This window comes from Sylvia atricapilla, chromosome 8, assembly GCF_009819655.1.
Source record: "Sylvia atricapilla isolate bSylAtr1 chromosome 8, bSylAtr1.pri, whole genome shotgun sequence".
NCBI classification, from domain to species: Eukaryota; Metazoa; Chordata; class Aves; order Passeriformes; family Sylviidae; genus Sylvia; species Sylvia atricapilla.
Window position 1 is genome coordinate 2,383,919 of NC_089147.1, and position 15,879 is coordinate 2,399,797.

The 15,879-nt window shown below is 43.9% G+C and overlaps 1 protein-coding gene across 1 annotated transcript; it reads left to right on the top strand.

The window, feature by feature from the left end:
- Positions 1–4,681: 4,681 nt before the first annotated feature.
- On the top strand, positions 4,682–13,828 carry CLRN3 (clarin 3). The gene is made up of 3 exons (XM_066324460.1): positions 4,682–5,067; positions 10,889–11,068; positions 13,540–13,828. Exons 1-3 carry the CDS (start codon positions 4,839–4,841, stop codon positions 13,812–13,814), a joined length of 684 nt encoding a protein of 227 aa, XP_066180557.1. The 5' UTR covers positions 4,682–4,838; the 3' UTR covers positions 13,815–13,828.
- Positions 13,829–15,879: the final 2,051 nt, after the last annotated feature.

Below are 15,879 nucleotides of genomic sequence, written 5' to 3' on the forward strand. Positions count from 1 at the left end.
ATTAGTGAAGGGCTGCCCTGCCTGCTCTTCTCTCCATCTCCACCTCAAGGGGTTGTTTTAAACACTCCACACCTTCAAGCAGCTTCAAAGCCACGTTTTATTAAAATGGAAATACTGCAAAGGCTGTATTTCCCATTTCTTAAAAATGCCAGGAGTGTTTTTTGCCCCTCACTCTTCAATCAACTGCACTTGGCCACTCGATTCCACTCTTCAGCCACAAATTCAAACATTTTAACAGCAGAACGCTTAATTTTAAAGCTGTGTCATCTTTTAGGGTATGGAGCAAAGACACCCTGAGAGATCTTAAAGGCTTTAGTGGAGTTGTTTAGGGAAATGCAAACACCGACTTTTGGAGTGGTTAAAAAAAAAAATCTCTATAATTTCAATATTTTCTTTTAAAACTCTCTATTTTTACCATGATGGCCTGCAAACATTCCCACCGAGGATTTTTTCCAGCTTGGAAATGGGGAGAAACAGGGAAAAACAAGGAGTGAGATGCTCAGGGAGCTGCTGCTCTCCTTCCCCTGCCAGCATGGGTGCCCTGGCAGGAGATGCAGAGGATAAATTTCCCCATGGAAGGATTTCTTTCCCATCAAAACTTAATGCTGGATAGTTTCCTAATCCTAATATCTTTGAGAAAAGGCAATTTCAGGGCTGTTCCTGCAGCTGCCATGTGAGCAAGGAGTGTTCCCAATATCCCGGCCAACCTGGAAGTTTGAAGCCATTCCCTCTTTTCCTGGCACTTCAGCACTTTTTCCAAAGGATCCAGAGTGGACAAACTCACATCCAGGAGATGCCCTGGCAGCAACAATCATTTTAAACCAGGATTTTGCGCATTTGTGCTGATTCCAGTGCAGTGGCTTTGGGATCTTCCGTTTATTTTAATTCCCAGTGGGAAATACTCCTATTTTTTTTTCCTTTTTTTTTTTTTTTTTTTTTTTTTTCCAGTTCCTTCTGGCTGCTGAGGTGAGAGGATTGAGCTCTGAGGGGCTGGTGGCAATATTCCACCTGTCTGAGGGACAGTATTCCCCAGCTGTGATCCCACTCCAACACTGGAGCTCAGACTTCCCCTGAAGGAGCTCTCAGCTGAGAAATTCTGGGCATTTTCTGGCAAGAAATCCACTCAACATTTCAAAGGTGTTTGCTTTGTCTTTCGGAAGTGCTGTGGGGAAAACCAAACAAAACAAAACAAAAAAAGGGTGAGAGGGAAAGCAGAAATCAGAAGGTGGAATTGTGCAAATCCAGCCTGGGCAGGGATCCATGAACATGGAGCTCACACCCCTCTCTTCCAAAGAATCCCGAAGTTTTCCAGGGAGTTGCTGCAATCCTTTTGCAGATTGGTACAGCCTCATATTTCTCAACCTCATCTCCAAGAAAATTATGGGGCTTTATCCCATTTCCCTCCTGCAGTCCAAAGGCACAAACAAATTTCTGTTTCCATTGGAATGGCTGACTGCAAAGTGCCAGAGGGGAAAAAAAAACCCAAACAAACTGGATTTCATTCTTAATATTCTACAATTTGCTTTAATTCCAATTTATCTGTCACAGAAGAGGGTGAGGCAACATTAGTAACACGTGGCTGGATCCTGTGTGGACCCCATGGGCTGATCCTGCACTTCCTGGGAGTTTTTTGGAATCTTTTTGGAGCCAAAACCAGCTGAGGGGTGAAGCAGCTGAGCTGCTCTGCAGTCAGAGATGGAAAATGGGGATGCAAAAGGCTGTCAGGGCTCTGTGGGACACACGAGGATGCACCACGAAGGTCAGGCCCATGGAAAATCCCAAATACCAGCAGCACTCCCTGGCAGCCCTGCTTGGCAGCAGTCAGTGGGTTTTAAATGAAACATTTCAGCAGTTTTAAACCACCAGCAGTGAGGCGTCGCAGCCGCAGCACAACTGAGAATATTTGGCTTCACCTTGAATTTCCCTGGCTGCTGCTGAGCACGGCTGAGAGCTTCGACCTGGGAGCCAAACCTTGGGTCCTGCCCTGCTGGCATCCCTCAGGAGAACATCCCAGAATAGTTTGGGTTGGGAAAGGACCTTAAATCCATCCCTTTCCGGCCCTACCATGGACAGGGACACCTCCTGCTGTCCCAGCCTTGGGCAGTTCCAGGGATCCAGGGGCAGCCACAGTTCCTCTGGGCACCCTCAGAGCAGAGAAATTCTCCCTAATGTCTGATCCTCCTGGAACTGTGGGAAAAGCATCAAACCACCAGAGGATTTTTTTTTTTTTTAATTATTTTTCCCCATATAAGAATGTGTTTGTAACATTAAAGAATAGATGTGCATGAAAAATTTGCATTTAAAGGCTTTCCTTTAGTCTTTTTGGCTTCGAGCGAAGTGATTTAAACCGAAGGGAAACACTCACATCATCAGGCTTTAAAAATGATGGGTCATTTTATGTAGCAAAGGATATTGCAGATCTCTCTGCTGCCCCCCGGGCTCAGAACAAATGAATCTGATTTTTCTCTTTGGTTGCTGTGCAGGGCTGAGTCAGGATCAGTGGGGGCAGAGTTGACAAGGTGCTGATGAGGGAATATTTTCTCTGAGTCAGAGGAAACCAACCTCTTCTCCTTTCTCTCTCTCTCTCGAGGTGTGTCCTGTCAAACTGCAGCTTTGATTCCAGGTTTTATGATGTTCTTACGGGTAGCTGTGAGGAAAAAAAAAAAAGACAAGGAATCACAGCCTAGGCTGAGAATGAAGCTCAAGGTGACAAGCAAGAAAAAAGCAAATTATGGTCTCATTTACAGAGCAACTCCCTGAGCCACAGGAGAGTTTCAATGATTTGAGCCATAACAATTTGAGCTGAGTCACCAAAAACTAAATATAATTGAGTCTCATTGCAGGGAAGGGAACTCCAGGCTGTTCACCACGCTCTGAGTCTTTGCTATCCAGTATTTTTAAAGGGTTGAGTGCTCAATTCATCAAAATTGAAAATAATTCCCTGGAAGTTTTGAGCAAGACAAACATCAGTTCTTAAATATTGAAATTTTTAACCGCATTTCATAGGGGACTGAAATGGCACTGCTGATGGCAGGTTTGAGCTCAGTTTGTTAGAAAATATCTTTGGATTATAAAGTCTTGGACTCTGTCCTTTGGAGAATAGAACTGTTGGATTAATGAGCCTGGAGAGGTGGATCAGCCTAACAGAGCCTTCCCTTATTTCTCTGGTTAAACTTTAACTGGGTGCTGGACAGAAAAGGAGGCAGGTTTCTTATTATTTTATACGGGGTAAGAAATTTCCCTTTATTCCTCAGAGCTTAAATCAAATCCTGACTGATTCCCACTATGTGAATGAAGCATTTAGATTATTTAAGAATAAAGCTTAAATAATTTTTAAAAATTATATTTATATATGCCTATAAATAATGATCTCCAAGATATCATCAAAGTCTCAAGTAGTTTGAAAAATAAAATAAAAGTCACAAGACTATAAATGATAAGACTATAGATTAAGACTATATATATTTTTTTTTATTTTAGGAAAATAAAATCCATGGATTTCAAGTCTAATTACTGCTTAAAAATTGGGATAAAAAAAAATCATAACCCCCAGAAAAATCTCAGTACAATAACACTGCATTGCAGAATAAGTATTTTTCCCAGGTATTTACTCCTCCTGAGAAATTCTTGGCTATTTCAAAATCCATAAAAAATTCAGGAATCTCTCCTTGCCATCACAGCACAAAGCAGGGAAGCTTCAGGACAAGAACTCCAGAGGTTGATTCAGCAGCACTGTTGGAGCAGATTGTTCCCTAAAGGTTAATTCAAAAGCTCTGCATGATCCAGGGGCAAGGCTCCAGTATAAAGTGGGATAATGACATTAGAATTAATAGAAATAAAAGCTAATGGAATCTCTGTTACTCTACACTGACAATAAATTGTTAATTTATGTTCCAGGTTTCAGTCCAAAATAATGGGGACTGAGTTTATCTCAAATTCTTGGCATTTGCCTTCAGTCTTTTCATTGAGCAGTGAAGGTTCTGTTTGAAATCGTGTTCTTTGGTCATTGTTTAGGTCAGCTGGGGTCCAAAAAAATGAATATATTCCCTTGGTTTGTATTCCAGAATGGATTTTTTCCAGGATTCCTCCCTGTACATATCCACTGCTACCCTGAAATGAAGCCCTGCTCAAGGAATTTGTCTCCTCCCTGACAAAAAGCAAAAGGGAAGGAGTTAGTCTGTGAAAATACAATGGAATTTAATTAGGAATTAGAGGTTTTTCTTAGAAAATAACCCACTGACTGTAGACAGAACCTCCTCATCCCACAAAACCCGAGACCAACACAATATTCTCTGAAATTTAAAGAGTTTGAGATGTTTCCCAAAGGGATGGGATGGGTGGCTCCTTAGGCAAGCTGGGAATCTGAACGGAGAAGGAACATTTTACAACTCTACCATAACATATTAGACAGAGAGTAATATAGACTGGCAGATTCCAGCCTGGATGCCAGGATTTTCAGGGGAAAAAACAAGGAATTCAGAAGTGTCAGAGGAGCCAGGAATGTGCCTGCTCCAGGCCCTGGGTGAATCCAGAGCTGGGATCTGGGAAGTGAAGCTTTGGCAAGGGCCGTGAATCAGCCATGGAGAATCCCAGCGGCCTTTGCCAGGCTGCTTTGGTTCTGCTTTTGTTGTCACCCTGGCAACACCTTTTCCCCGGAGCAAAGTTCAATCCTTTTACACTTTTATTGCCCCAGCTGTTTGTCTAAAGTTTACCAGAACCACTTTGTGCTCGGGACAGCGCCGAGGAGGAATCACCCTCATGCTGAACGGGATTCAAGGGAAACAAATCCTCTGAACTGGGGAGGGGGAAAAGAAAAAAAAAAAAAAATCAGTGCAAAGATGCCATCCAGGAAGAAAACCTGCATGTTTGCCTCTGCTTTTTGTACCTGTGTGAGCTCCTTCGTGGTGGTCTGTGTGGTGCTGGCCACCCCGCAGTGGGTGAGCAGCGAGGTCCGGTTCTCGCGCACCGGCTCCAACGTCACCATCAGCCTCAACTACGGCCTCTTCAGAGGCACCTGTGAGCAGTTCGTGGATGCAGGACTCCAGGTGTCCGAAACCACCTTCCAAGGTAAGTGCTGGCACGCCTGGAAGTGGATCAGAGCATCCCGGATTGGTTTGGGAGCTAAAATCCCATTCCATTCCACCCCTGCCATGGCAGGGACACCTCTCACTGTCCCAGGCTGCTCCGACCTGGCCTTGGGCACTGCCAGGGATCCAGGGATCCACAGCTGCTCTGGGCACCCTGTGCCAGGCCTTATATTTCATTTAAATCCATACCACATATTTCTAAATTACTTAAAATGCAGTGAGATGGATGAATCTATTAGCGGCACGAGTGAGGAGATCTTAGGTTTGGTTGGATGTTGGGAAGGAATTGGACTGGCCTTGGACAATTCCAGGGATCCAGGAGCAGCCAGAACCTCCCTTGGAGACTCATTCCAGGGCATCACCATCCTCACAGGGAGGAATTCCTTCCCAATATCCAACCCAAAGCTAAGATCTCCTCACTCGTGCCGCTGATGGATGTATCCATCTTCCAATATTGTGAGGACAAGAATGTAAGTGGGGGGTTGAAGTGGTGTAAAATAAGGCCCCTCAAAAGCACAGAAATTCAACAATAAGAACTTACCACCTGTGACCTTGGCCTGCACCTTGGAGCAAGGGAAAAAAACCACAAAATGGGGTTTTGTGTCTTTCTGTCAAATTGACTTTGATTTTCAGAAGTTCGGTGAGGAAGAGAAAAGCAAAACTCACCACTTCATTAAGGGATTTACAAACCTAATTCACCTTCCAGGTTTTCTCTTTTTTTAAATTTCATGATGCTAATTTATTGTTTTGGCTTTAAAGATTTTGCCACTTACTACTGAATCAGCACCGTTGTGACAGACAAAGGCTTGAAGGCTGCTGCAGGAAAAAGAACAAAACACACCAAACAACACCCAAGGATAGATAAACCTGAGAGCTGCTGCAAGGATCAAGGGTTTGCACTGATTTTATCTGCCTTGCTGCCTCATCAAGTTCAGAGCAATAATGCTGGTGACACACAGGAGAGGCAGAAGAGCACTCAAAAGAAAGCCACCAGAAATACGAGCAGGTCAAGTAATTTTGAAGTGTGAGCTATGGATTTAAATTAGATATAAGGACTGGCACAGGGACAGGGCTTGGAGCAGCCTGGGACAGTGGAAGGTGTCCCTGCCATGGCAGGGATGGCACTGGATGGGATTTAATATATTATACATATAATATATATATTTTTATTATACATATAATAAATATGGATTTAAGCTCCCTCTGAACTCAAACCAATCTGGGATTTTTAAGGTGCTTTAAGAAATAATTCCATTTTTCGGTCGGCCGTTGTGAGATGTCCCAGCACAGCAGATCCAAACCTGCAGCCTAATAAACTAGGCTCTTCCCCAGCCCAATCTATTCCTGAAACTGCCCCTGCAGAAACAGCTGAATTCCCACGGTGGCAGGGCCTTGTTACACAAACCAGTGCCCACGTTTAACTGGTTTCCATTTCATTTATGTTCCCACGAAACCCTGAGCGCAGCAGCATTCCCAGCTAGAGGTGGAGCACGGGGTTGGTATCGTTACACAACAAGCACAAAATCCCAAATCGTTCCATCTCGTTTCATTGCGGCAGAACAATGAAAGAGATTTTTAGAAGCGTAAATAATAATAATAAATAAATAAAAAATCATTTATATGTGGCTATAGTTGGCTGAAGGCCCCAAACCCTGAGCCATGAGGGCAGCTCTGGCTGATGAGGATTGGGCTCTTTGGGAAAGGTGGAATCCTGCCCTGGAGGGCTGGTGGCAGAGGAGGATCCAGGCTGGCTGCAGCCCAGGGACTGTGCTCTGCCTTTGTCTAAAGCACCTCCCACAGCCCAGCCCCAGGGCCTGGGTGTTGCCACCAGATCGATTTTAATTATAATTAACGAAATGAACTCACAGCGCTCTGGTGTCAGGGAAGGGTCTCTGCGTGGTCTGCATTGGTGGTGTTGGGTTTCCCCTCACCACATTTAGGGGGGGTTGTGCTTATCATTTATCAAATGTCGTGAGAACATTTACAAAAAACGATCTCAGCTCTTCCCATGAGTTATTTAGGAGTGAACCAAAGGAGTGAGATTCTGGATTTGTGAGTTTCCTTCCACAGCTGCTGAAGGGAAGTGATGCTTCATCAATCATCTAAATTTGGGGTTGCCCACATCCCTCACTGGTTCTGCCAGGCAGGTATCCAGAATGAGAAGAATTGACTTCAAATTCATTCTTAGGCTCTATAATAAGCAGGATTATCATGTTTTAGATTATTTGCTAAAGAAATCCTTCCCTGGCACAGGGTGCCCAGAGCAGCTGTGGCTGCCCCTGGATCCCTGGAATGTCCAAGGGCAGGTTGGACACTGGGGCTTGGAGCAGCCTGGGACAGTGGGAGGTGTCCCTGCCATGGCAGGGGTGGCACTGGATGGGATTTAATGTCCTTTCCCACCCAAACCAGTCTGTTCTGTCATTCTATTCCATTTAGAATTGAAATAGGAAAAATACTTCCTAGAATTCCCTGCGTTCTCTCTTTATATTCACATTCATTTATATTCCTGTCCTCCTAAGACAGGAGATGCATTTCCTTTGCTGATATCCTTAAATAAATGGATTTCCAGTGCTATGGAGGAACAAAATCATGAGCTTTCTCCATTCCAACATTTCAGACACCAGCAAGAGGGGTTCCAAGCATCCCTTTAAATCCCAGAATGATTTAGAAGGAGCTGTGTCCTGCCTGGGGGCTCTGCTGTGCACCCCACGTGCATTTCTCCAATGGCATTGTCATATTTGGGGGCGGGAAAAAAGGACAATCCCTGAGGGATAGATCGAAATCAAGAATTTGAAATCGAAGTCAAAGAATTTGGGGATTATTTTCAGCAATAGCCCAGGTTGATTTTTATCAGTGGCCACTCTAAAGCACATCATCAACAGCCTTAAAATAAAAACAAACCAACTTATTTCTCTAGACAATAATATTTCTCTAAAAACAAAAATGGAATTGTTATATTTGGTGTGGAAAAGGGAGGACAATCCCTGAAGGATAAATCAAAGTCAAAGAATTTGGGGATTATTTTCAGCAATAGCCCAGGTGGACTTTTATCAGTGGCTGTTCAAAAGCAGATCAACAACAGCCTTAAAATATAATAAAATAAAATAAAATAAAATAAAAATAATAACAATAATTAAAAAAAAAAACTAAAAACAAAACAAAGAAACAAAAAAACGAAAATAAAACCAAAATCAGCTTATTTCTCTAGAAACCACGACATTCCAAGAATAAAGATGAGAGGAATGTCATTTCTGGCAGTGCCCTGTGCATGGGTGGCTCTTTCCCAGCCTAAACAGAGCAATAAATCCCTGCAGCCACTCCCCAGGCTCTGGCAGAATGCAAAAGTTATTGAATAACCAGAGTTATTTAATATCCCTCTCTTTGTCCTAGAGAGGAACCAGCTATGAGTAAAACGTCTGTCAGGGAAGGTTTGGTCACGGCTTTGGTCACAAGTCCAACATGTCGAGGTTGAGCCAGGCTCAGGAAGAGGCACGCCCAGAGAGGTTGGAATGTCAGGATTTATCCAAGTGCTGGCAGCCAACAACACCCAGAGACGTCTCTCCAAATTTACCTCAGCACGGAGGAACCATTGCACTTTTTCTGGTTTTCTAAAAAAAAAAAACGTGACCAAAGCTTGGAAATTGCTGGAATTCATTTGTATTCTCCTCAGTTTCCAAGGATCTCCTGGAAAGTTGGAAGCTCTGTTGGACTCCCATCGGGATTTTTTTTTGTTTGTTTGGGTTTTTTTTTTTTTTTTCAGTGATTAATTCCCGATGTGTCATGGGTGATTGTAGAGCTGTAAAAGCTGCTGGGAGGGCTGACTAAGCTCAGTGAAAGTCTGGGAAATTCTACCCAAACATGTCAGAATAAAAGATGAAAAACAAAAGAAGGTATAGGAAATTAAAGAGAAATATGACCAAACGCTGGTTTTATTCTAGAATTGTTGTTTTACACAGATCCAGAGGTTTTCCATCTGCAGGTACAAACTCAAAACCTTTGAGTTTGATCCCACTTAAATAGATCAGCTGCTGGAGATTCCTTCTGTTAGCACAGACTGCTTTATTTAGGGATTAAAAAAAAAAAACCCAGATGCCATGAAAAGAGCATTTTCTTTCAAGCCCTCAGCCTTGTGCTGCTGCAGACAGCTGGAAGTTGCCCAAACGCCCTCCCTTAAACTGCAGCTCCGTGTCAGAGATAAACAAGATCAATTAGGGGGTGCAGGAGGTGTAGCCAGGCAGTTGTGGAGATGTTCTGAGAGATAAAATTAAGTGAGGCTGCCAGAGGGAAATTACACAAGCCTGTCTGCTTTGGCTCCAGACTTATTTCTTCTTCAAGAAATAGATCACAGGTGATGGCCAGGCTGCAAGGCTGCAGCAGCCCGAGTGCAGGGTACAGCCTGCTCGCTTCCATCTCACTGAGTGACATCCCCTGCTTTCCTTTGCTTCCAGGAAAATTGCTTAAATTCACAACTGATTGCCATAACACATCCTTACCTGCCAGTGCCTCAAGCAGAAATTAACTTGTACTGCAGTAGTAGATAAAATGTGAGCGGAATTCTCCTTTTCATTCCTTGCCAACAGCTCTTTTTATTATGTTTATTCCTCTTTATGGGGTTTTTACTCCTTTTTTTATTATTATTTTCTGCTGTGCTTTCTCCCAGTTATGCACTGCCTAAATATTTTACAATAATGGCTCTGTACAAGAACAGCACAGAAAGGGAATTTTCCTACAGAAGTCTGTCTCTCACAACATCTATTTGAACAGAGCTTCAAAACATTGTCACTGTATTTCTTACAACATAAAGCACATTGTAGTTGCATTTTCAATCTTCAGACTGGGAGGAGGAAAATAATTCACCTCAACAAAAGAACACTTGGAGAGTGTTGCATTTGGGGTTTAAACTCTTGTTACCAGCAATTAGAAGGATTTAGGCAGAAATTGGTGACAGTTCTGAAGGGTTTGACCAGAAGAGTCGTGGAAATGCAGCAGGGAATGATCTGGGGAGAGGGTTAGGGGAAGAAGGAGAGGGAGCAGGATCTGGGATCAGAGCCCCATGCCCACAAAGCTCAGCCCTGTGGGAGCCAAACCCTCACCAAACCCAATCCTGTCCTGGTGGAAAACAGCAGGAGCTGCTCCTTTATTGTAAAAGAAAGGAGCCAGCCCTGACTGCACCAAGTTTTTCCTGCAGGGCACGGAGACAGATCCAGTCAGGAGATGAGCTCAACCATCCTCATGTGCCCATGGATGACCACACTCAGATTTATTTGTCCCGACCCATCCAGGCAGCAGCTTTAGTGGGCTTTGGGAAGGTTTTCCCTGACAGATTTATTGCTTGTGAAGGACTGCTCCTATTTTAAAAGGAAATACAACTGGAGCAGAGTTTGAAATTGGAGCAGAGTTTTAAATAGGCGTTTGTGGAGGTGACCAGACGCTGGCAAAGGAACACCCAGATTTCTGATCCAGTTTGGGCAGAGAATTCCTGCCTGGCCTCATCCAGAGGAAATTTTTACAGAAGCATTAAAGAATGGAAGTTTACTACCCAGTTAACTTCAGGATTAGCAGGCAAGAATTTATTTCAGCCCAGGTACCTTCACCCCATGTGGGATTTGGGTTCGTTGATGTGTCCAAGCCTCCTGCACTTTCTCCATCCCCATCCCTTCAGATCAGCCAAACCTCTGCTCATTAGCTTTTAATTACAGCCCTGGCAGGAAGCAATAAGCTTTTCCAAAGCCCTCAGCTCAGCCGAAATCCTCCTCCCGCCGTGTCCTGCTGTCCCCGTGGCTGACCCCGCTGTGTTTCAGTGGCAGATGTCCTGGGCAGTGCCGGGACCAGGGCCCTGAACGTGGCCACCATCGCGGTGCTGGTGCTAGCCCTGCTCAGCTCCCTGCTCAGCTCTGGCTTCACCTGCACCAACGCCGTCAGCAACCCCTACCAGACCTTCCTGGGGCCCGTGGGCGTCTACACCTGGAATTCCGTCAGCGGTGAGTGGCGTTACCGGCCTTAGAGCCAGCCTTTGGGAGCGGAGAGCTGCAAGGAGCGCCTGGAAATGCTTTCTGCTCTCGGCTTGGCTTTTTGACTCTGCCTGCTGGCACACCTGGAGAGCCGGCTTTTAAAGATGAATAAAAGACAGGATATAACAATAAAATAATATCATAATATATAAAATATAAAATAAAATAATAGTATAAAATATATAGTAATACATATTTTGTATACATTAATATAATATATTAATAGCTATTAATGTGTTAATATTTATAATTTCATATATATTGTAATATATAAATATATATTATTATATTTTATATATAATAATATTACATATTATATTATTATATAGTTATATAGTTATATAGTTTATATTATTATATAGTTATATAGTTATATTGTTATATTGTTATATTGTTATATTATTTATAAAATAATATTTATTGCTATAAATAGAAAATATCATATTCTATTATATAAACCTAATGTTAAAATAATACATGTATAAACCAGAAATACATAAGTATAAATACTATAATATATTATAAATATATATTTTTAAATAAATAAAATAAATAGAAAATATATTCTAAAAATGCAATTTATTGTTATATAGATAATATATATTGTTATATATTTTATATATTGTTATATATATTATATATTGTTATATTGTTATATAATTTTAAGAAGTAATACTTATTGTTCTATATATAGTTATATATATTATATTGTTATATATAATGTTATATTGCTTTTTATATTGTTATATTGTTATATATTTATAGTTATATATTGTTATATATATTTATTGGGAAGCAGCAGTTTGGAGGAGTGAGCCACAGCAAAAAAAAATATTTCCCTCTTTAAAAAAAAATCACAGACAAAAATAAGTTTAAACATTCCCTAGGCATAAAAACAATAAGGTGGAGACGCTGAGTCATTAGGGCTGTGAACCTGCCCAAGAGCTCCTGGAGGTGGAAACCCGCATTCCTGCTTGGACTGAGCCTGGCTACTCCCAGCCCTCCCTGTCCTGCAGCTCTCCCACTCAGTTAGTCTCCAGAGGATTAGGTGTTCCTCTAATAACAGGTTTGCACTGGAATAATTCCCTTTTAAGACATCTGATTACAGAGTACTGCAGCACACGGGCATTTGGGCCTTCAAAAGCTCTGCAGGTCCAGGGAAAATGTGTCCCCAGCAGCATCAGCCTGTCCTGGGGACAAACCCAGACCCTGGTGGGAAGAGAACAGTGCAGATAATCTGAATTATTGCAAGGACAGGTGGAGGTGTGAAAATCACCCAGATTTTTTGACACAGATGCTGCAACAGCTGTGAAATGCCGTAAGAAAAGTGAACAAAAGCTTCATTAGACAGTTATTATTTTCTGAGTCAAGCAGATCGTTGTCTCATCCCACAGGAAGGTTTTTTCCTGAGCCCAGCACCTGAACCTGCAAGCTCTGACTGAAATGAAAGGGCCACAGGGCTGGCCAAAATAAATATTGGGGAGAAAATCAACCCTTGTGTTGGCTGAGGGCTGTGGTTACTTTTACCAGCCCTGCAAAGTGCTGTGACCTGGAAGTTTATTTTGCTGTGGGTGGATTTCTATGCGCAATCACGCATCATTTAATGTGAGAGGTCATCTTGGAGGTTCCTAATTCTCCTACCAGTGCTCTCCTGAATCAAAAATGAAGCTGTTCCAGCGTGAGCTGGGGTAGGATGAGGTACCTGGAGAGCAGGAATGGAACTGTTCCACCGAAGTTCAGGGATTACAGCTCTGTTGGCACGAGGGAAGCAGAGATGCAGCAGCAATATTTCGATAAATGTCAAAGACACTGAACTTTTACGTTTGGGAGGCTGTAAGAAATAGACCCTGATCTAATAAGACATCACATTTTGGCTTATCCCAGACTCGTGCAATAACTCAAGTTGCAAAGAGCAGGAGGGCTCCAAGTCCCAGCTCTTGGGCCAACCCTGGGCACAGACCAGGCTGCTCAGGGCTTTATCCACCTGGGATATTTATCCAGCTGTGATATTTATCCAGCTGTGATATCTATCCAGCTGTGATATTTTTATCCACCTGTGATATCTGTCCAACTGCTTTTGTTTCATCCAACTCTGAGGCTGCCCATCCATGAATTTGGGCTCATAGCAAACAAACATTTACAAATCATCCAAGGGGTGAATACACGATACTCATCAGCACTAAATTAAATGGGGAAAAAAAAGTTGAATTAAATGGCCTTATCGATGAATTATCAGTGATAATCTAATAATTTTAGATTATGTCATTGCCTATATCAAAACACCTGGCAGATGCTAGTGGGTGGGGCAGAAATTCTTTCAATGCCCCATAGTTTACTGATTACTAATATGAGATAAATTGATTAAAATACCTGGACCAGGACAAGGATTAAAGAAAAAGCAGTACAGTTCCTCCTCTCAAATGTGTATTTCTATTTTCCAGGGGTCCTCATCCTCATAGCCATGATCCTTTTCCCTGTGAACGTGGAAGGAAACGGGCTGTCTGAGGACCTGGCCCACGGCTGTTCCACCTCTCTGCAGACCCACATTGGATCCAAGCACACCTATGGATATTCCTACTGGATCATGCTGCTCATCATCTTCCTGAACGTTGCTTCTCTCATCATCATCTATTTCTACGACCACGCCAGATATTCCAAGAAGAAAGAGCAGGAAAGACCCATAGAAAATGCACCAAAGGACGTAATTCTGTTTTAAGGACACCTTGGGAAAAGGGGTGTGCAGGAAGATGACTTTATTGTGGACAGCGAATTCCCATTTGCTGTGGGCACACTCCAGTTCCCAGACTGCTTTGAGGACACAAAAGCCTGGTTTGGTTTTGAGCAGGAAGATCAAAGCCATCGTTTTCATAGTGTGGGATTTGGGATCTCGAGGGACAGAAAGACTGCAAACGCCAGGATCCCCTGGGATGAGGGGAAATGGTCACGGAGGGGCTGCTGCTCCATTTCCTCCTTGCTCTGCTCAGGGATCTCCTGCAGCTCCTGGACATGGGAGCACTTGAGGCCAGAATCCACAGGACCCAGGGGTGGAGTCCCCATGCCTAGAGGCGTTTAAATCCATGTGGAGGTGGCACTTGGGGACACGGGACACTGGTGGCCTTGGCAGCGCTGGGGAATGATTGGACTCCGCGGACTTTCCAACCCAAATGATTCAACAATTCCACGACAGCAGAGAAGCCAATACCCACAGGTTATGAACGCATGGAAACATCAGGACAATCTTGTTTGGCCTTTGAGCCCTGCCAAGAGCCGAGGGCAGAGCCACACCTGGGGCAGGTGTGTCCTCTCCACGTGTTCTCCCTGGCACAAAGTCCCCCCGCTGCATTATCAGGGGGATTTCTGGCCAGGGCCACCCCTGTGCCCAGTTTAAGGGTATTTATTGTGCTCAGAGACATACAACTGCACAAGTGCCAGGAGTGGGGAGTTCCCTTCTCACTTCTCCCAGGGAAGTGGAGGAATCCAACCTGGGACAGATCCAAGGAGCAGAATCCTGCTCAGAGCACGTGGTCAGCACTTCAATTCCTTTGCCACTCGCCTCTGCAGCCAGCAGAGACTTTTTATTCCTTTAAAAAGACAAAAAAAAGCCACTTTTTCCTTTCCAGTGTGATTGTCAGTCGTGCTCCATATCTGTCCTGTGATACAAGAGGCGCTCATGTGGAGATAAAAAAGCGTTTTGAAGGGGGGATGAGGAGATACAGGAGGTGAATCCTCACTATTTATGTCAGAAAAATAAAGTTTGCAGATGAAAGTGCTTCAGCACTTTGTACAGCTGTGCTCTTTCAAAGGAACCAAAGCAGAGGGACTTTCCATCCTGCTTAAAAGGGCGGTGAGGGCAGAGTGGGGAATAAAATAAAAATAAAAGAGGGTTTCCAAGACTTGAGGGGTGGCACAGGTCAATAAAATCAGGGCTGATCTTTGCTCTGCATACCTGGAAGGGCTGTAAACATTACAGAGGAGCCAAACATTTACCAGTTCTTGCTTTAGCTGCAAAAATGTTCACAGTTTCAGCGTTCATCTGTCAGTGCTGGGCCCAGCCAGCATCTGTCACATGCCACAGCTCTGCTCAGAGTGGCCCCATGGAGGGATGGGGACGGAATATTGCAGGAGGAGCAGGAATTCCAGCTCTGGACAGGTCAGAGTGAGCTGATGGAGGGATGGAGTGAAAATGATGCAGGAGAAGCTGGAATTCCAGCTCTGGAGAGTTCAGAGTATCCCTATGGATGGATGGGGACAGAATATTGCAGGAGGAGCAGGAATTCCGGCTTGGATAGCTCAGAGTGGCCTGATGGAGGGATGGGGTCAGAATCATTCAGGAGGAGCAGGAATTCCAGCTTGGAAAGCAGGAGCTTCCCCTTGCCTGGGAGTTTCTGCTGCATCTAAGCACTGATTTGGGAAATAAAAGAAATCCTGCTTTTGGGTGCCTGTTGGGAGCACGTGGCTCTGTTAAAAACCGCTCTGGAGGTCTCTTGTCTGCCTGCAGACACCACAAAAGTCGCTGTGTGACGAGGACTCAGCTGCTTGGATGTGAGCGCCAGATCAGAGGCAACCACAACACTGGAAAAAACCTGGATTTAAACAGGAGTTCAAGTTGCTGGTGATGGACAAAGCCACCTCGGGATCCTTCCTCGGGATGTTTTATTTCAAATTAGAGGCAGAAATTCCCTTCCCAAGGCGCAGAGAGCTGCTGGGTGGCAGATGCTGCTGCAGGGGTGGAGCAGCCACACATCCCTGCACGGCAGGAGGGAACACACGGAGCTGCCATC